The sequence below is a fragment of the Anser anser genome, assembly GCF_964211835.1.
Source record: "Anser anser genome assembly, chromosome: 3".
Taxonomy (NCBI): domain Eukaryota; kingdom Metazoa; phylum Chordata; class Aves; order Anseriformes; family Anatidae; genus Anser; species Anser anser.
Window position 1 is genome coordinate 78,983,496 of NC_139722.1, and position 22,435 is coordinate 79,005,930.

General features: G+C 40.0%; 1 protein-coding gene across 2 annotated transcripts; it reads right to left on the reverse strand.

Annotated features, from left to right (window-relative positions):
* Positions 1-999: 999 nt before the first annotated feature.
* RAB4A (RAB4A, member RAS oncogene family) lies at positions 1,000-21,504 on the reverse strand. Of its 2 annotated transcripts, none has more exons than XM_083831086.1 (8): positions 21,348-21,504; positions 13,111-13,191; positions 12,363-12,477; positions 11,402-11,464; positions 9,438-9,592; positions 8,405-8,500; positions 5,382-5,542; positions 1,000-4,324 (listed from the first exon to the last, which is right to left on the reverse strand). In XM_083831086.1, exons 1-7 carry the CDS (start codon positions 21,376-21,378, stop codon positions 5,427-5,429), a joined length of 657 nt encoding a protein of 218 aa, XP_083687212.1. In that variant the 5' UTR covers positions 21,379-21,504; the 3' UTR covers positions 1,000-4,324; positions 5,382-5,426. The 2 variants fall into 2 exon arrangements, with proteins under 2 accessions (XP_083687212.1, XP_083687211.1); XM_083831085.1 differs by having other exon boundaries at positions 1,000-4,403.
* Between the last annotated feature and the right edge of the window lie 931 nt (positions 21,505-22,435).

Consider the following 22,435-nt stretch of genomic DNA (forward strand, 5'->3'; position numbering starts at 1 on the left):
ACTTAATTAAAAAAAAGAGCCAAAACTGTAACAAGCTGTCTTAATTGCAGGCTGAAGTCCTCGTGAATCTTAATTTATAGCTGGAAAAAGGGTAATATGGGGGAAATGCAAGAAGCCACATCACTAGGAACAAGTATGATGTTGCAAATGGGAAAAGTTATTTAAGAATGGCTGCACTGAATTACTATATGCTTCTACAAATATATATAGTGAATGAGGAAGCCAACTGAAACTACCAGGTATGTTTTTCCCCTGGTATTGCAATGTGCTTTTCCCTTAAGTCTTTTGTTAATTCTTTTAGTGTATTGAATATGAATGCAAATGAGCCATATACACAAATAACTTTCATAGTGTTCTTTTTTGAAGGGTCAGTAGGCATAGTGCCTATTGGAGATACGTCTGAGTACAAAGAAAGGAGATAATCTGTGTTGCTAAGTAGACTATAGCAGTTATACAAGCATATACAGGATTCAAGCTGCACAGAAACATCTAACTTCTGAAACCATGTTCTTCAAGAGATCTAGGCAGATGTATTTTCCCTAGAAATTAATAAATCTAGAAATTAATCAGTATTGCAGTTGTTACAGCAAAAAGGCAAACCCAACAAAGCTAAGAACCAAGTAACTACATGCAGCCTCACAGCTCTGACATGCAGGAGCTGAGATTCTCTGTGGAAGACAGCCTTTGCAACTGCTGCCTTTCTAACAGCGGGTGGCAGCAGCACTGCCCCAGGGTGGGGGCTGCCTCGTGCAGTGGGAATGCTGGGGGTGCTGCTGCCAGGGGGCACAGTGGTGGCCCCTTCCCTGCTGCTGGGAAATGCACTGAGCAGTGCTCCAGTTCTCCTAGCTGCTGATACTCTCCTAGCTGATACTCTACCAGCTCAGCTTCACCATGAATTTAGCAGAAGTGTTTTTTGTTTTCGAGACCATCTAAGGTTTGTCTTGTGGATGTACCTTATCAGGCAAAAGTGCAAATAAACAGGATTTGCAGTACAACACCTAGAAATCAAAAATTCTTTATTTGGTGTTAGATACAAGCATGAAATGAAATAGTATAGGCCAGCAGCCTCATTAAAAGGCAAGACAGGATTTAATAAGACATTTAAATCTTCTAAAGCTCTGAACGGTTAAAGTTCCATATCCAGTAAATCCTAGGATATGGGTGCCTAGTACTTTGTGTAAAACTAAGCCATCTTGCTTTGGTAAAGTAAGAACTTTACACTAAAAACCATATATAATGTAACAATTATCACTTAATGTTATGTGAGCTATGTTTGGTTTGCTGTGTGAACTATAAAGTTAAAGCTTAAAATTGATTCCAGAGCTCTTAAGGACTTGATGTTTATTTTTAGAAATAAAAATACTCAGAGGAAAAAGAGTAAACAGCAAAGCTTACACTGGAAAGCTACTGCTTCCAACAGTATTCTCCTCAGAAGCTGCCATTTTAGAAAGTATCTGTTTTAAATGTCAGTGAGATACAGCCTAAGGGTGCAACACTTTACAAAATGTATATTAACCAGGTTTAATATGCACTAATATAGTAAGGGTGTAAGTATAAGGAAATGGTAAAAACCTGGCAATCCTGATTATAATGAAGAAGGTATTCTTTCCTTCCTCACAGGAAGGGGACAGCATAAGACAATTTGTTGAAGAATAAAACTGTGCTTACTGCTGCTTAACCACTGACACATGACCAACATGATCACATGAACTAGTATAAACCAAAGGGCCACTCTTGTATACAAAGGGAAAAGGACTGGAAAATATTTTTAAAATAAAAAACACCCTGTAGAGCACTTGCTTTAAAGTAGTACACTGCTGAAAGAAACATAACTAAGTAACAACCCTCCCCCTGTTTCAACTGTTAGTGTACTAATAGAGAAGTTTTTATCAAGTGGCAACCCCACTTCAACCATTTTAACAGTGTTGGAAGGGAGGCTTTGGCTTTACCTGTGCTATGTCATGGCGGGTAAGTGCACAGCTTTTACTTTTGTCCGTGTACCAAGAAATCTGATTAGATCATAGGGAACACGTTCCTCTATCACTTTTCCAGTACTTCAGTATTGGTTTGGGGTTTCAGAACTGACACCTTCACCCCCACCCCCAAGAACTCTGGTAAAAATGCAACACATCTCAGTTGAACAATATGCCACTTGGACATGCTGGAGGTGGTAACCGCATCCACCATCTACTTCAGGGAACTTGGTCTTGGAGTAATGGAAGTCAAAATAAATGTCATGACTAAGACAGGTAAGGTTACTTGGAGTTTGTTCTTATTGTAAATGCAGGATTAAAAAGTATATTTTGAGACAGTTTATCAACAATAAAATGCCTTGGAATAAATTCTTATCAGTTATATAAAAATCCAAATCTTAAATAAAACATGATACAGAGAGCTATAACATGAAAGTCTTTAGACCCCACAACCTTTTTAAAATTAAGCCTAGGCTTTTCTAGTACACAGCAAACTTAATTATTTTGTACTTTTAACTCAAAGATGAGCCAGGGGTGTATAATTTTGCGATGAGCATCTATTTGAACCAAAAGTGTCAGGACAATATTTTTTACATGCAATTCTAATTCCATGAAAGACAGTATACCTCTCCTCTTTGTAGGATTTTTGGTTTGCTCTTGTGCATTAACTGCCCTCTGAATTACAGCCTTGGTTTAGTTTTCTTATTTAGTTTTTAAATGTACATTTGACCAATGTCCCTTAAATAGGGAAGATTCATGTATAGAAAAATAAAGCACTTTTACCCTTGGAATTTCAACCCTGGGTTCTGATCAGATGAGCTATTTTGTGTTAATTTGCACTTCCAGGATAACATCCCCTTTCTAGTTGGAAATCACTAGAGATATTTTTACTTACTTGTATGAGTACAACTGGAATGTCACTCCCTGCCAGCAGTTTGAGTTTGGCTACCTCCAGAAACACTAACTTATTTCCACAGCTCCATAAAAGCCCCAACTCTTACCTGATCAGTTGTCATGACACTGTAAAAGTGGTATGCAATACTTGTGGTTCTCTCTTCCCTCTTGAACCCTCTGCAAGTCTCTTCTCTTTTGTCTCCAGCTAAGCCATGACAACAGGATTCCTAATCTCTTGTTCCATACCTCTTCCCCACCATACAAAAACAGCACGGGAAGAATTAACATACAAAAATTAGCACCAAGGCTGAAGGTTTCCTTGATGAGCTTCACAGGAAGAAAGAACTACATAAATAGTATTCATTTTTTTTCTTCTCATGCAAGTCTTCTGGAAGCAATGTGGATAGCATTATGTAGTATCCACACAAAAAAGTTAAAAGGTAGAACTCCAGAAAGGCAGAATTTAAGTTCATCATTTTAAAATCTAATTTTACAATTCAAGTTCTTAGTTGTACCTTGTCAGAGGTACAAGATATTAGTATTCTAAACTTCAAATGTTTGGGATAGTTTGGGAAAAAAACACTGGGGTTCAGTTTGTACTTTACCGGGTATGCTTCACCAGCTATCATTTTTCCCTAGTTGATTTCTTAGTCAGAAGTAAGAGGTTAAATAGAATTCTTCCTGTGATCGTTTTCTATGAGCCCCTGCCCCTGCACTAGAATTACAAAACACACAGAAGATACACAGTTCTGTTCACATATACATACTATCATCATGACACCAGTGCTAAACAAAACATCAGGACCAAGAAAAATTCCAAAATGCATGTCAGTTGACAGCCATTTGAGAGATTTAAAAGCATGTTTCTGAACTTCTCAATTCTTAAATATCTTAACAGATACTTAAGAATTATGATAAATTAAGAATTATGATATGTGAACTTCAATAAAGATGAAGTCTCCAATCTGATGTGTTACAAAATGTTAACTATGGGTCTAACCCTACATTGAAAATCAGTTGTGTAGACACCTTGTCAGAATGTGTCAAATTAAGAAGGAAAAACAAACAGCCACCTCTTACTGACACTGCCAGTGGTTTTGTAATACATGGCATAAATATAAACTGTTGTGCGACAAACACGACAAAGCCTACCTCAGTTAAATTCTAGTTTATATAAAAAAATAAAATATTAAACTGCTTGTAGTGCAACATTCTATCATCATATATAAGTATACCATGCTTTGTAAATTTACTGTTACATTATTTACAGTATATAGCAATGCTTTCAACTAAAGATGAAAGAACAAAAGTAGGCAACGGAAAATGCTTACATACAGGTATCACCTTAACATTGTCCACTGAATTATCAGGTTTGCTTTACAGGCTTTTGTGTCACACGGACAATCCTCCACCCACAGCACACGGCGCACCTTTCTGTCAGCAGTCGTCTGCTCTGTCTGTATATAGCGGAAAGGCATGTTTAAAAACTGCATAGCTCTCAAACTTTGTTTCTTCAAATGCCATTTACATGGACAGCTGAAAAATACATAGGAACTCCATCACTTACCCACACCAATCAATGTAAAACCTCAAGAGCTGAAATAAGATCAATAAATAGTCACTGCTGTGGAGCCACACAGAATTGGACTAAATGAATGCCCCTTTTAGCAGTCTCTTAGTTGAAGGAAGGTGTTTTATAGGAGAAAAAAAAGGATGAAAGCAGTTAAAGGATTCTCAAGCATTATTTAAAATTCTGGGCTTTAATTGGGAACTAAGCTCCTTGAATATAGAACAAAATATGAGAACACATAATTGAACGTGGCCTTATTTAACGTTCTGTAAAGCTTCTGCTGGCAGTTTGAGTAATGCTGCCATGCGCTGCCCAAATTGATAAAAATGAATACAGTAAGACTGACGTAGTAACTATGCTTCCAGTAATAGCTTAATTTGATATCACTGCCCTCATGTTAGAGAATTAAGGCTTAATGTGGCTGGAAAAACTTATACACAGCAATTCTTTAATTACCCTCAGTGACTAAGGGGGAAAGTAGGAAAAAAACAGTCAGTGGAAGCTTGAAATCCAGTACTACCTTTCATTTCCAAGTGTCAGTCTTTAAATTTCATTTTTTTTTTCCAGAAAATACTATCTAATAGCTTTGGACAAGATACTGCCCCCATGCATTTTGTAAATTCTCATTCCTAGTAATATTTATTCACAATACCATGGAAATGATTCACTTTTTCTACAGTGCATTAGGTAAGTATCAGAAGAACAATGCATTTCAGATATACAGAATTTTTAAATGTTTTCCGCAGCATTCCTCAGAGTAAAAACCTCAAACACATCAGTAGGGAGTAAAAGTCTTGTGTAAACCTCTACTGTGCATTATTTCATTAGATTCCATGCTGCTGCTTTTACAGGCCGTGAAACTGAAAATGCCGAGCAGTTGGTGTAGCCCATTTATGAAATACAGTAATTTACCAAACACCCTGAGATTTTTGTAACTAACTTACCTTCTGTATCTAAAGTGAGTATTTGGAATTTTGTGCTTTGCTTCTTTAACACCCACATTCTTGAGCACTTTGTGCTTGTGCTCTACGTGGCGATCTCAGCTGTCTCAAGGCAGCGTCTCCATACTGAATACCTGAGCCCATTCTTTCTGGATCTAACTCTCCTGAGGAGAAACAAAATGGTCACAGAGGATGGATCACTTACAAATAGTACATTCCAATTTAAACGACGACATCAGATACAAACATAAAATGATGTTCTGCTCTAGTTACGGAGAGATCTATTGCAATTCTGTTTATTTTTAGGCAACTCTAGAACTGTGCTATTTTCTTCTGTAATTACAACCGTGTGCCCTTAATCATAATGACAAAGCAGTTCGAGCTAGGCTGCAACAGAAAAGTGTTTTTGCGCTACTTCTAACAAAGGAAATACCTAAAATGTGTTCTGCAAACACTGTTTCATGTTAAAAGACACCTGCTCTCAGAGACTAACAAGCAAGCACTGTTAATACTAAGCCAAACAGAAATGGATCAATTTGACGGTAACATTCCATAAAGCACTGCCCCTGGAGGAAATGGCCTCAGCTTCCCCAGCTACTGCTAATCCATTTCTGTGGCTGGTTTACTTCACACCCAGTGCCTTCAGAAATGTTCTTCCATTTCTTACTCCATGGTGAACTGGCCAAGATTAGAAATGTTTAGGTAAAAAAAAAAAAAAATCCCTCTGAATAATTCAGATAACTTATTCAGGTTCATTGCACATATCTGCTCCCCCTGTGAGTCGGCAGATGATGCCACGTTGAGCAGAGCAGTTGATAGCTTGAGGGTAGGGCTACCGTTCAGAAAACACCTTGACCAAACTAAAGGAACCTCATGACATTCAGCACCTACACGTGCAGAGTACCGTATTTGTGACAGAACAACCCCAAGCACCGGTACAGACTGGGGACTGACCAGTTGTTACACAGCCGCCCTGCCAAAAAAGACCTGGGGGGCCTGATGGACAAGCTGACCATGAGACATAGCACGCACTCATGACAACGGGGGTAAACAATGCACAGGGCTGTGATAGCAAGAGTGTAGCCAGCAGGATGAGAGACGTGATTATTTCACTCTGCTTGGCACTTGCAAAGCCACATTGAGAGCCCTATGTCCAGTTCTGCATTCCACAAATGCGAAGAACAAACTGGAGAGAGTACAGGAGAAGGCCACTGAGACAGTTGCAGGCTGAAGCACACTACGTTCAGGCAGAGGCTAAGAAAGCTGTGTTTGTTCAGCCTGGAGAAGAGAAGGCTAAGAGAGAATCTAAATGCAGGACTGCAGGGTCTTAAAAGGGTCTAAAGGCTAGGGCCAGACCGCACTCAGAAATGCACAATAAAAGGACAAGAGGCAATAGACACAGGATGCACAATGAGAACTTCTGAACGTCTTGGGGCATCTCAAAATATGCCTTGATGTGCCCTGGGCAACCTGCTCCCACTTTGAAGCTGACCCTAACTTGAAACAGGAGGCTGGACGTCCAGAGGTCCTCTCCAGGCTCAATTTTTTCATGATTCAGTGCGTGTGTGATGACACAAGGGAAAGGACAAATGGCTCACATAAAGCAGGACTCACTTTTGTCATATTAATGCCTCTTTAAATCAGTCATGGAAATACAGTATCACGACTAACTAGCCATGCTCTGCTTTTTTGTTGCTTTTTTCTTTTTATTTAAAATGGAGGTTGCTATTTGGCATTTATTTGATGCAGTGATCAGGAAACTCCTGTGAAAATACTCTATTCTTTTCGCATAATTTTGTTTCGCATTCAAAATGTGTAATCTGAGTCTGAGATACTTTCCAATATAGCCCATTCTTAAAACTTGGAAGACATCGGACAGCTGATGACAGACAAAAATCAGAATAACAGATTAGCTCTAATGACACAACACTTGGGAGTCTGTTTCTGATAGAAACGTGCCCACTTGCATAGAGAAGCTTCTGGTATATTTCTAGATCTACAAAAGAAAAAATGATTTCAGCTGAGAGCTAGGGAGGTCACTTCAGGGAATACAGTTGCTAGGAAACATCCCCGGCATCTTCTGTGTTAGTGTTCAAATTCTCTTGACCACATTTTCTGCTATACAAGAGAAGCAGAAATAAAAGGTATGCCTGCCCTCATGCTATGTTTTTATTCTGCATTGCTAAATCTAATTCACAGATTCACAGATTTCTCTAGGTTGGAAGAGACCTCAAGATCATCGAGTCCAACCTCCGACCTAACACTAAGTACTCCACTAAACCATATCCCTAAGCTCTACATCTAAACGTCTTTTAAAGACCTCCAGGGATGGTGACTCCACCACCTCCCTGGGCAGCCCGTTCCAATGCTTAATAACCCTTTCGGTAAAGAAGTACTTCCTAACATCCAACCTAAAACTCCCCTGTCGCAACTTTAGCCCATTCCCCCTCGTCCTGTCACTAGGCACGTGGGAGAATAGACCAACCCCCACCTCTCTACAGCCTCCTTTCAGGTAACTGTAGAGAGCGATGAGGTCGCCCCTGAGCCTCCTCTTCTCCAGGCTGAACAAGCCCAGCTCCCTCAGCCGCTCCTCGTAAGACTTGTTCTCCAGACCCCTCACCAGCTTGGTCGCCCTTCTCTGGACTCGCTCGAGCACGTCCATGTCCTTCCTGTAGCGAGGGGCCCAAAACTGAACACAGTACTCGAGGTGCGGCCTCACCAGAGCCGAGTACAGGGGCACAATCACTTCCCTCGAATGTCACGCTTCACGTCTGTATGGACATAGCAACCCACAGAATGCATTGCCCATACTCTGAGCTGACTATTAAGGCAAATGCCATGTCAAAACATCCATGATCCACCCCTCTCCTCCTTTTAGGTATACAGATCTGACTTGGACGTTCATTTCTATTAAAACATATGGCTATAAATCAAACTGGTTATTTTACTACAACTAGTTAACATTAGATGCTGAAACTTACACATATACTTTTATTTTTCAGGGAAAAATAAAAATCTCTATTTACCTGATTCAATTTTATTGAGTATTTTTCTTGCACACTGTACAAAGGCCTCTTCAACATTTTCCCCTGTTAGTGCACTTGTTTCCAAGAACATCAGCTCTGCATTTGACACCAGAAAAACAATCTCAAAGCAAGTCTGAAATATCTGATATAGCAATTCAAACAAAAATTGATACTAACAATAATTTTTCTTAAACTTCAGGAGAGCTGTCCCCAATAGCATGGTCCTGAAAAAAAATCTGTTTTTGAAAGCAAAACTTCTAAAACCACAAAACTTCCTCTGAAATTTACACAAACCTAGAAAGTCAGAATCCAAACACAATAACCTAGGCTGCGCATGCAAAATAGCACATGAAACCGAAGAGCTTCATATAGCTTCCTGTTAATAGAAAACTATATGCAAGGGGTCAGCCAGCAACCACAGTAAAATACATGGTAGAAGAGACTTCATAATCAATTTGCAAACTGAAAACAGATTTTACTGTTAGCAGGATTGTAGCATAGAAGCTCAGAATGAGACTGGCTTTAGCTGCCACAGAAACGTGTCTTGAAAGACTGAAAATTCTGGATACTACAGACCAGGTAATAGTCCTCTGGATCTACGCCATATATTGAACTGTTTCTCATGAGTGAAACGTATTGCTTTCATCTGAAGCCAACACCATCCAACCTTATCTACAATGTATAGTATCTACAAGAAGCTGAAAACTAGGAAATATTACTCTAGTTTCTCTCCAGCCCATTGGTGGCAAGGTAACACCTGAGGCTGTATTACACTCCCTACAGAATATATTGCCCACTTCAAGTAGCACCTATGACTGGAAGAATCACTGGTAATAGAACTTAAATAGTCCATGCAGTTCTCACTACAGACACTGTCCTTTCCCTCTGCCTCATCTACTAACAGGATTATCTCTTCCGCAGACACTTGACAAGTTACAGTGGGCCAACAAAGTATTCCCTATCTGCACAAAAAATAAATTGTTTTAAATATAAGACATCGTTCATCATTACATGATGACTTTGTACTACTTACCATTTTCTTGTGCAAAGCGGGATGCTTCTAAAAAAGTAACTTCACGATCTGCATCAAGATCCTTTTTGTTTCCACACAGTATTATTACAATATTTTGACTTGCTAACATTCTTGCATCTGTCAACCAATTAGTAAGTGCATTGTAGGTTTCTCGGCTGCGAAGAAAATAACATCCCATATTAGAATACACTCATTTCTAGTGAATAGATCACCGAGCTAAAGCTTAGAAGGCAAATCAAATTTGTGGCAAGCCACAAACTGCTGCTAGTCAGGCAAGTCACTTACAATAAACTGGGAAGTGTATCAAGTTCTTTCATGAAACTATTTAAAAGCTTAAAGTTTTTAAAAAGCAAAAGTGAAATTAATCAGCCAATTTCTTTTCAGCAGTATTTTATATATTCAAGAAACATGCTAGCTGTGTACATGTGCTGTGGGATCCTTTAGAAAGGAATGCCTCTCAGCTTACTTCTCCTTGCGTTTATGAATATTCTGTTCCACTGCCGTACCTCCTTTCATTAGATAGCCATTCTGATTAATAAATTCTGATTCAGACACCAGGTTCTATGATCTAAACACATACAGATATCCCAGTTGCAGCTATAAAGCTCTCTGAAAGTTGGACCTCTTCTAAAATACCACTAATATGGTTTAGAGCGACAACCCCAGATGAAAGGGGCACAGATGACGAAACAAAGTAAAAAGCAAACAAAAAAAAAAATCCATAGTTCATGATGAGTCAGACTACTTGTCGTCTCTGAGAGGTAGCAGCCTGCTTGCTATTACTCACTCAAAAAACCCCACAGGTCGGAGTAAGTCAAAATAAATAACAAAATACCCCATTAATATGAAAGGCTAAAATTTTAAGTGCTAATCTAGTTTCAGCCTTCTGTACGTGAAATTTAGGGCTAACAGAATGAGTTATTGTTTAACATGGAATTCATCTGATACTTAAGTTTCAGATGGGATTATAATAATTAACTACACTTAACGAGACTTGCTGACCTGAAGTTTCACATTTGTTTTAAGACCAATTACATTGCAAGCAGTTATGCACACACCATTAGCCACTGTAGTGGTGGTCAGTGCTAAAGCCTTCAAGAAACAGGACTGACAAATGCATCCAGCTGACCTTAAGTACAAAACACTGATTTCAAAGACTGCTCAGAGGAGAACAGCACACTCACAGGACAAAGAGCAACAGACCTAGCCAAGTCATTAATAACCAACATGAAACTTAGCTGACAAGTATCAGTCAATGGTAGCCAGAAAAAAAAAGGTGTAAGTGTGCAATGGTATGGTCTTCTATTGCCTATAATATTAAAAAATAAATAAAAAATACGGATGAACAGGTTTTGGGGGGCTATAATTAAGGAACACATAGGTAGAACTAGCTTCTCCAGAAGACCTGTTATACCAGAACACTAACAAGCAATTTGCACAAATAGGGGTGTACAGCTTTGATTAAAAGTGGCTCAAGTCTGCTCTAGATTTCTGTTGCACCCTGCCAGTGCCAGGTTATTTGTTTTGAAGGCTATGAAATTAAGCAACATAGATCAGGCCAGAGGCTTGTTTTAGCTTTGTAAAATCATGAGTGTAAAAGATATTTCAAGAAGAGAACAAGACATGCACAGTGATCCTTCCCCAATTTATTCAGTTTCCAACAGTTGGTGGTTACAGGCTTCCTAAGCCAGTGGCTGCATTTAGTCTACTGTGATTACAACAGCTACTGGTGAGCCCATTCCCATCTATTTTTCTAACCCTTACACTCTGCTTACATTTATGGCATTCATAGTATCTCACGTAAGCAAGTCCCAAGACTTGAGCGCACATTAAAACAGTAATATTTTTATATTTTTCTTTTCTTCCTGTCCATTCTCTGTTAGAGGATTAGATACTTGGGCAGTATATAATTATTTGTTAACCATATCTGATAGCCAATAAACAAAATGCAGTAGTTTTCTTACCTGGTTATATCATAGACCAGCAAAGCACCTGCAGCACCTCTATAGTAACTTCTCGTTACAGACCTGAAATAGAATTACAGATATCCATTTGTGTTTGTACCAGGTCTGGCTGGGATGGAGTTAACTGTCCCTGCGGCAGCCCATACGGTGCTGTGCTCTGCACCTGTAGCTAGAACAGCCCTGGTAACACACCAGTGTTATCTCTCTTGCTGAGCAGTGCTGGCACAGCAGCAGGACTCCCTCCAAACCATCCCAAAGCCAGTGGACAGAAGGTGGGGAGGGGACATCACCAGGGCAGCTGACCCAAACCGACCAAAGGGATAATCCATACCGTACGGTGTCACACTCAGCAATAAAAGGTAGAAAAGGGGACACAGAAGGGGGCTCTTGCTATAAAAATGCGTGTCCTCTCAAACAACCACTATACGCGTGCAGTGAGACCCTGTTTCCCAAGATGTGGCCGAACATTGCTCACCAATGGAAAGTGGAGATTGTTTTTCTCTCTCTTCGCTTCCACATGACCTTTGCGTACTTTCTCCTCTTTCTTTTCTCTTTAATTAAATTATCCTTATCTCAAACTGAGAGCCTTTTTTTTTTTCCAAAATATTTTCTCCCCTCACTCCTTTGACAAGTGAGAGAGCAGTGCAGTGGAGTTTAGTTGACCATCGGTGCAAAACCACCACACTGTTAAATCTCTGTTGTTTCAGATCTGGGTTAATATAATGCAATCTACACTATGAAACATTTATTTATTTAAATAAAACATGATTTTAAACATAGTAAGCTATGCAGCAGCAGACTATTTATAACTAGGCTTTTGACAAAGCATTTTCAATGAACATAGCAATCCGGGGATTCCTAAAGTCCATTATCCCTACTTATAAACAGGGATAAAAAAAGAGACATCATCGAAAGTAATGACTGAAGAAACAACATTTAATAAAATGGCTGAAAAGGGCACCTGAATCTCTCTTGTCCTGCTGTGTCCCATATCTGCAATTTTACATATTTACCACCAACGTTTATGATCTTTGAACCGAATTCCACTCCTATTGTATGATTTGAATCATCTTTGACTGAAAAACAAAAAATAGAGTTGTTATTTGGAGAGTATTTAGGGTAAATGAGTAGTTGTCACAAAATCCAGGTTATGTCTGATCCAAACTCTTCAGTGTTCAAATTATCAGCTACTTTTTGAGCAAACAAAAATCAGTGCAACTCATAAGCCTACTGCCATCATGCAGAAAAACAGCATTTATTACATTTTTTTGAACATCCTATTGAATTCAAAATTACTAGAATGACCTGCCTTAATCAAATCATTCCTGGTTCCCATTAATGAACGGCAAGACAACTTCTGTTACATTTTATTCCACTGTTTTCTAATACTTCGACACAATTTAAAATTAAAGAAAAAGCAAAACACAAAATGCCAGTCTTGCCCATGAATAAGCAAGATACATTTTTTAAGCAAGTTCAACTTTATAGCAAGTTAAGGCACTTGCTCTATGCAGACTGTTGATAGCACAGATTCTTAGCAGTATGTAACTGCCCATATCAGAAGCGAGGTCATGGTTCAAGTTCATAGGTCATGCACAGTTCCTTGGTAATTACACATTATCATTCTAGAGGTGTTTCTCAAAAGAATTATAATTCAGTTGAGAAAGATATATCTTTGGAGAACTCTTATTGTGCTCATGTATACTTACACTTCTTTTCAATAAATTGGTGTAGCAAACAGGATTTTCCAGTTCCAGCATTTCCTATGACCAAGAACTTAAACAGGAAATCTGAAGATTGAAACAAACAAAAATTGCTAACTTTTAGTAAGAACTCACATTTTTGTCATAAGACCAAGTACCCACACCATCTACTGTCTAGTAGCTGTTATTTCATGGAGAAGAGAATAGAGGGCAAAATAATGATAGATCTGAAGAATACCCCAGTGTATTCAATAGTGAGGTTAGAAAGTAAGAGCTAAGAATGCTATTTGTTTATTCAATAGTGAGGTTAGAAAGTAAGAGCTAAGAATGCTATTTGTTTATGGAGATACAAGAATGACAAGAGGAGATTAAATGGTTGAATTACAAGGCATATGGTTGGCTTGTATACCAGCAACCTGTTTTAAGGGCATATAAGCTATCAACTAGAGTCAGTACAAATGCCCTGTATCATGACATTAACTCTAAAAAAAAAAGTACAAAAACGTCTAGATTTAAAAAAAAATGTATTTATATTATTTTCCGCTTTTAATACATCTATGATCTGGAACAACTAGAATGTTTTTCCTATGTATTCAGAGGCAAGAAGTATTTTTTATTCTGGAATGGCTGCTTTCACTTTTCCTCTGTATGATAAACGAACATACAGTTACTTCTGGCACTTTGCCTACTTATGAACCTTTTACATCAGTGTTCATTTAGCAAGGCAAGTATCCAAGATGTCATTTGTACTGTTATCTATACAGTTTGATACTACCTCTCCAGGTCTACTCTCAGGTTGGCTAAAGACTGAAGAAAGCCTCCTTGTCTTATCACTCTCAAACATTTACACTGATGAACTGTGATTAGAAGGTTTACAATTACTTCCCCAACACCGAGCCATCAAGACAACTGCTAAAGTTCTTGCGTGATTCACTATTTATTTTTCCACCAGCAGCGTTCTTTTTATAGTCCTCTTTGCTTTATTGTGCAGTTCCTTATAAACATAGTAAAACATCAAATAAGCATGCAATGAAAAGAATTAAGCTTGCAATAGCAACAAAAATAAAAACTTAGCATTAGTTTTGACAATATGAAGCAAGTCAAAGCACCAATACATGAATCTTTCAGAACCTTGTTTGAACCTTTAGCTTTACAGGTCGAATTTAACATGCACAAAGAAGTCTACCTGCTCATTCTGTTTCGAGCAGGAATTGTTATTTGTTATGGTGCATCACAAACATCTAGCAATGCCAAAAGCAAAAAGCAAGTGGCTATGAATCCTGGCAAAGTCCACCATTCTTTGTCTTCAGTTGTTTTCCAAATTTTGTTACCTTTTAAATGAGGTATTGTTTTACCAAAGGTTTCTGCTGTTTTTCACTCTACCTCTGCATGATTTTCCTGTTCCAAATGCTGTAACAGGCTTTGCTATGGACTCTGTTCTGCTCGTCTCAGAAAGAAGAGATTGCTTTTTTTGCTCACAAGTATGACCATTTACACACTCTAGACATTCTGTTCCAAACTCCTCTCATTCTTCACACCCCCACCCAGCTGCTCATGCTTTGTAGATGAAAAAGACCGTAAGAAAAGGGATTTTGGTTCAGGCTGTGAAATGTGTACTGGTTCTTCCAGTAAAGGAGGACCCTTCGTGTCATCTCAACTGCAAAACACACTGAAACTCAGAATACTTCATTCTCCAGACTGTAACAAATCTTCACCGTTAGCATGAAATATATGTATATCATTAACAGCCCCAAAGCGTTAGGTTAAGAAAGCCAAACGTCTCTTTTTATGGACAAAACAGCACTAGTTAGCTGCCTTGTGTACCTTTCCATATATTTAAACCACCGTGGGTGTGTGTAATCTCACTGATTTTACCACTTCCAAAGAGTTCCTCAAAATGCAAGATGTTCTGAGACACAGTTGCAACGAAAATAATCTGCTTCTTGTCTCCGCAGTTTTTTCCAAATATAAATTTGAAATCCAGTTAAAACCGGTTCTCCTACATAACTGGCAAATACTGCTTGTCAGAATTTCGTGTTAAAAACAACTACAAAAATCAAGCCTACCTTTCTTTTGTCCATGGACAACTCATATCATGGACAGTAGTTTAACAGCTACTGTCAAGCTGAAAGAGGAAAAGAACGACAGCAAATCTCTGTTCCTACACTAGTTTTTCCTGTCATTTTAAGCCCTGGTTGTTAGATGTGGTCGACGAAGCCATATTTTGCCATCCACAAAACCCTGCTGAGCGGCACAATTGAGGAGCTGCTCTGTTCTGCACAGGCAGGCTTCAGGCCAGCGAGGAATTCAGAGCCAACGGCGTCACTGGCAGGGACCGATATGGAAGGGCCTCAGAACAGCACTGGATTTTTCCTGAGGTGCTTCGGATTTTGCTCTGAAAGCAGAGTGATACTGGAGATTTCGTATTAAATTCCTCAAATGGATACTGTACGCTAACAGCACTTTACAGATAGATTCCTAACTCCTACCAAAATCCTATTAGGCCAGACAACTTTAGGATTTTTTTTGTTTTTTTGTTTTTTTTTTTCCCTACAGAAAAATCATTTGGATAGATGATGATTCAATACCTGCTTGCTTGGTAGAAAAAAAAATGCTTCCATCTGCCAAAACAGCAAACCGGTTTTTTAAGGTGAAACTTGAAAGTGCAGTTTCATACTGTAATCAAGTGAATTGTAAAGAAGAGAAGTGTTTTAGTCTCCTACAGAATGGAAAAAGCCAAGCCCTCTATTAAAAAATTTATACCAGAAAATCTTTCACAACATGCAGACTCATACAGTAAGGAAAGTAATGTTTTGCAGTTATGTTCACAAAGGTACTTCTATCACTTGAAATTATTTTATGTCAATTGTTCACAAGAGCAAAAGGCTCTCAATCAGACTTAACATTAATAGCTTACCCACAAGCACCGGATAACACGTTTCAGGAAATCTGGAATACTTTGCACATGTAATCACCAGCAAGGAAGGACAAGAAAAAGCATTTGCCAATACCAAAAGTCACAAATATCCATATTTAATGAGTTGGGAGCTTTTTAAAGTTATCAGCCCAGACTATCAATGAATGAGGTAATACCAGGTAAGAAGAGGGAAAATATTTTTTCGGTTTGTTGTTGTGGAACTTCTTTCTTAGAGCGTCATTATGCATGATACTGGCAACCATATCAATAACATGTTTATAACTTTGTTTGATTTAGGACATGAAATATCTTCTCTTTGAACTGTGTGGACGTCTCAGAAAATGCAGCATTGTTCAGAAACAGAAACTGAATGAGACAGGCTAAAGAAGCTATGTGCCCACACTGCAACTCATACTCAGAAAAACCTTCCATATATTATTAATTCTGTGCAATTTCACTGAATACAACTCATATCCTAGTGTTTGTACCATTGCTTATTGTTCTAGTTTTTCTTTTTGGCCTCCCCTCCCAGAGGAGTTAAGTCACTTCGTTTACAGCTTGCTTTTATTTATTCATTTTTGTGATTGACAAAGAAGCTCTGAGCTCCGGCATTCCAGTCGGCTGCCAAGGCTGTCACCCGAGAGAAGTTTTTCTCATGAGCTCTGTTGTTCCTCCTTCATGCAGAAGCTGAAAAGAAACATCATTCCCATGCTAAAAATGCTTGCTATCATGCTGGTTACTAAAACGATCTAGAAAAGTTAAAGCACTCTGCCTGTAAATAATGTCTTCATTATGTAGAAAGGATTTCGAAAGAAAACTGAACTCCGTGCCAGAAGGAAAAAGGGTAACAAGACATTCACTAGAGAAAGCATAAAGAGAAGAAAGATAGCATGGCATGGCTGTTTAAGGAAGTAAGGCAGTATAAGGAGTCAACTTACTCCCCTCTGTGCGCTACGTGCCCCACCTGATCCCACACTGCACACAGTGCCAGGGAGCAAAGCAGCTGGACGGATCCTTGCTTCCTAGCACAGGTGAAAAGGACTCAGTAAAACCGCGGCTCCACCCCAAAGCAGCGCCGGCAGCCAAACTGCTGCACGCCGGGGGAATGAGGGAGGCTGAGGGGGAAGGAGAAGGGAGACAATGGTGGGCTTTGACTCAACCACCACGGCAGATCAAAACCAGGCGGCCGATGTGGAAACCACCCCAGGACATCCAACCTCCTTCTCTGTCTGAAGTTTACTCCAGCAGAAGGGACAATTGAACTGCTTCTGAACTACTGCAGCCTAGCCTTTAAAATGTAATGTGAAATGAATTGTCTTCTATACTCTTCTTAATACAGGAGGGGGAAAAAAGACCAAATTATACCTTCAATCACAGCTCAGGCTTCTTCCAGCTGCCTGGGAAAGACTAGAGCATACATTCATTAATGCTGACCCTTTGGAAACTCACATTCATGCCAGTTAAAAAAAAAGAATTTTCCTGATAGTTAGACATCTTTGATTTTGCATAAATCTGCATAAGGGAAGAGTGCTCTGAAGCGTTCCTACTAGCATATGCTTTTCTCTCTAAGTGAGAGGAGAGAGGAGCTATTCTCCCTGCTTACCCCTTTCTCCAGCAGTAGCAATTTCCAAAATAAACAGGTAGAACCGATAAACATGGCTCTGTTCCAGCTGGCACAGAGACTGCTGGAAAGACAGCAGCTTTGCTTCCTGCCCTGAGCAATAAAATAAGCTTTGAAATAAACTGAAGACCAAGGTGACAAATGCAAAGACCATCTGAGAAGTGCGTGCGGGAAGGGGAGGGAGGGAGGACAAGGAGAAAAGCATGAATCAAATTGCCTAGACCAAGAAGAAACACTTTTTTGATGACAGAAATATCTCTGATAGTAAGAGATTGATAAACTAAACCAGACTGGCAGCAGTAGATATTAATGGAGAAAACAGAAGGAAGTAGGGACTGAAGAGATTTGACTGGAATCTAATGCATCACGTTTTCTCAAAAGGTAGTACCACCTTTCCTCTAGCCTTCTACCATTTAAAATCCAAAGGTCACTTTTATTTGCCCGTGAAGGGTAAGACACTGTAAAATCAGTCTGTATTTATCATGTGAAAATGCTTACGTTTTGCACTGGGAAGCAGGAGAAAGCCTGCATGTATTCATAGTAACTACCTATGCAGAGGCCACTGTATCTCAGAAAGCACGACTTATTCAAAGGAAAATTATTTTAAGAGATTTCTTTCCACTGTTAACAGCAGATGCACATTTTACAGTGACCCTCCTCTCCCAACAGCAGCAGTAAAAAGTTCTTCCTAAATTTAGTCTCAAAATTCACGGAGTTTTCTCTTCACAATTACTTTGGTTTTGTTCCTGGCACTTTGTAAGGGAAAGAAATTGATTGTGTAGGATCATACTACAGCAGCGGAAATCCCAACTTGTTCCAATATACCTCAGCTGAGTATCCTGGCAGTCTCCTTTTACCACTCCAAACAGAGCTGAAAGCTGGGGGAGGATGGAACAGCACACACTGAAGAGCAAAATCCCAAACACGATCTTTATTAATTATTCATTTTATTATACTCTGCTTCCCAGAGCAAACTTTGAGCCATCACATTCCCATGCTAAAACACCATAGAGAGGGGAGACAGCACTGTTCTGGTGATATATTTGCAATAAACCACAGTTGGATGTTTGTCTGATTAAACCTCATTTGACTTACAAGTACCGTAAAGACTTCTTTCTACCAGTAGAAGAAAGATGCAAATAAATTTAGAACAGTTGTGTGAAGCAGCCATTAAGATTTAAAAAAACATAAGCAGTACTTTTCCTATCTGTCCATTTCACAATCTGCTCCAGAACCTGGCACTCAAGTTCTACAGGTCTCCAGCCTCCAGCGCTCCACAGACAGTGATATCAAGCTAGCAAAGTGTTGCAGACAATGTTAAATTCACTCTCATATTAAATTCAGTTACAACTTTTCATTCCCCACTGCTACTAACATGACAATTCGTGGGCAACAGGTCCACTGCCACGCAAGGTTTGTTTCCACCACCCCCGCAGCCCACTGGAGAAGGAGCGTATGCTTAAAGATCATTTGTATTCATGAAGATAGTCCAAGGAGCCTGGGCAGCATCACGTCCAAAGCCTCAGAAAGAGAATTATGAAATAAAACTGTGAAATTGATATGGAGAAGGCTGTCTCTTAAAGGCAACTGGCAACAGTAAGAAAGAAGAAGCATCCTTAATCATGGGACCATCACTTCAACTGCAGGTAATTTACAATATTGATATTAAAGCAGAGGTCCTGCAAAGATCTTCCAGAAACAATGGAATTGAGCAAAGCAATTACAGTTTTCAAATCAAAGCTGAGAGTAAAACAACATAAATGGCTATGTAAAGCAGTTTTAATAAGCAGAAAAATATTTATTTGGGAAAAAAAAACCACTAAAATTAGTATTTCCAAAGTAATTCCAAGGAACCTCAGAGGTCTGCCAAACGATTCTGATACCCAATATATGTTGGAAAGGAAGAGGGTTAAGCAAATTTCTTGCAAATAACTTTTGGAAAAAATACCGTCTGCACGGCTTTCTCAGCAAGCCAAAACATTTACTTAGATTCCTCTAATTATGATGAAGTGCTATATATAGCTATCCTGCAGTAAACTATTCCAACTGTTCTGGAGCATTACAAAAAAAAAGTGGGGGGGGAATACAACATTTACATGTAGTTAGCACACAGACCCCACTCTCTCATGATGCTGAACAAACAACGTACAGTCCCCAAAATAATGGCAACCCAACCAAAGCTGTTAAAACTAGTATTGATCCTTAGTTGAGACACGGCAACTAGCCTTTAGAAGTTTTTAGACCTTTTAATGGAAGACTGAAGGCAATTTAAACTGTTGTTTTACACAAACCTGCTTTACCTTTCCTTTGTTCAGGTCTAGGAAATGACGAGTAAAATCATTAAGAGGGGAGACAAATATTACACTCCATCCCCTCAGAAGAGCTAAAGGCCATCAAATAAAACTGGCTATCAAGCAGAACTCTTCAGAAAACAAGGAGAGCACCTTCTGCAGAACAGATGGCATATGCAGGGAGCTCCCTGCCAAAGGATGCTGTGAATGCAAATTTGCCAGAGTTCAAGAAAAAACTGCACAAGTTCATTGAAGAAAGAGCCACCAACGCTTTCTCAACAGAAACCATACTCAGCTCATGGAAATTTTAAGTTGAAAATAGCTGGAGAATATCAGGGAAATCATCACATGTACTTGCCCTGCTCTTATCCTCTTTTCAAAGCACCAACAGGACGCTACAAAATTAGATACTAGTCACTGTCATGGTCAAGACATAGCGTAGGCATTGTTAAATTCTATGTTATGTCATAACTTAGTTTTTACTACTCCATCTACTCTAAATCTTGACACTCATGTATTCTAGCTCAGAATTTCTGTAGGTTATTTATGTACATACAGAATAAACACTGAAACTCAGAAGAAACATACACCAAAAAATAAGCAAACAAAATAACCTACAACAACTGCAAACCTTCAAGTTTAAGGTCACATTTTCTAGAACACCAAAACAATCAGAAAACATGAAGAGTTACAGTGGGCTTACAGTTGCTGTTTTGCATCACTGGAACAATACGAAAAAATGTTGAAATGTACTTGTTAAGATATGGCATGAAAATATGGGATTGTAATAGCAAGCAGGCTGGAGCACTGCTGGCATTCTGTCTTCTCTGGTTATCTGTCCATCCGTTTGTTTAGAGGCCACTAGAAGAGTACAGAAGTGATCCCAGTTCTCGATCACGAGTTCAGACCATGAAAAACTGGTTCAAACTCTTACCTAAATCAGCGAAGCACAACTCGCTACTCTGGTTTTGTGCAAGCTTTGTGTTTCAAGCATGGAAAAAAGAAGCAGGGTCTCAATGTCCTAATGTCTGCCCCACGCTCTGGGATCATTCTGCCCCCAGTTCTGTGCTCCTGCCATACACTGACCACATGCGGGGAAGGAGACCTTAGCCCCTGATGACCAGGGCGTTGAAAATAAACAGGCTTACACAGCAGAAACAACGAGGCCGGTGAACCCCTGACAAGAACTCCTGCTGGCAGTGCTGCCCCCCTCACACCTGGCCGAGCTGCCGCTGTCACCACACGGCACCCACCCAAGCCATCAGGTACTTACCGTGTCCCCGCCCCACCAACAGCAGCCGCACGCCCACCACTAGGCTCGGGCTGTGAGAGCAGGACGCTGCCCCGGCGGCCCCCAGCCCCTCGGGGCGCTGCCCGCACCGCCCCAGCCCCGCCGCCGCCCCCCAGCTCCTACCGTAGGTCTCGGACATGGCGGCCTGCGACATGCCGGGAGCGCCCCGGCTCCCCGCCGGGCCCGGGCAGGGACCTGCCGCCCGCGGACCGCCGCCGGGCCGGGAGGGACGCGGCCGGGCCCCGCCGCCCCGCCTCGGCTCCGCCCGCAACGGCCCCGCTGCGCACGCGTGCCCGGCCCCGCGCCATGGCGGGCGGGCACCGCCTCTGTGACGAAACCCTCAGCACCTCAGCCTCCCCCTTTCGGGGTTCTTAGTCTCACTCCTTCCCAAAACCCCTAATGGTTAACACTGAAGTAGACAGATTTTGCCAGATTACTAAAAATGTCACAGTACGTCACTATGAGAACAGGGAGATCTAGACACCTTGCTCGGTACAAACAGGATTTTAGGCTAACAGACGTCAGCCTTGTCTGATCAAAATGAGCTTGCCTATATGGAAGTTATGTTTGGTAAATGTTGTCGTACTAATGCCACGCTCCTCTGCCTCCAGCCACTCCCAATTAGTTAACGTGCACGTGCCAGCACACAAAAAATATAAAGCTTCCTACAAAAGCTTTTAGTAATACTGAAGAGAAAGATGGGCTGGACAAACAGGAAAGGAAAGATAGAAAAAAAGAAAAAAAGGAGACACAAATAGTCACAAAGCGTGAACTAGGCGGGAAAATACATTGCTGGTATCTCTCCAGTTTGCAAATATAGGCTACTGTATTTCAATTAAAACATTATTTTTGAGTAACCAAAAAGTAAGTAGCTAGAACTGACCTCATTGGTGTCCATCTGCAGTATAAGGGTGAAGAAAACCAAAAGCCAAATGTTTATCTTCTGATTTATGGTTTCTGTTGCTTACACCTGCTAGAAACTTCCGTCTCACATAAAAGCAGATACATCATGTCAAACTGTGTCTGCAGTTCAGACATTTAAATACTATCATTTGTTCCTCAAATTAGTTTCACCACAGTTATTGTACCTATATACTTGGTTGTGGTCATAAAGTTGCTGCCCAGAAAGTCATGTTGAGGTTTCTCTATTTTTTTTACTCGTTTTTTTACTAATTTTTTACTAGTTTTTACAGAATCACAGAATCACAGAA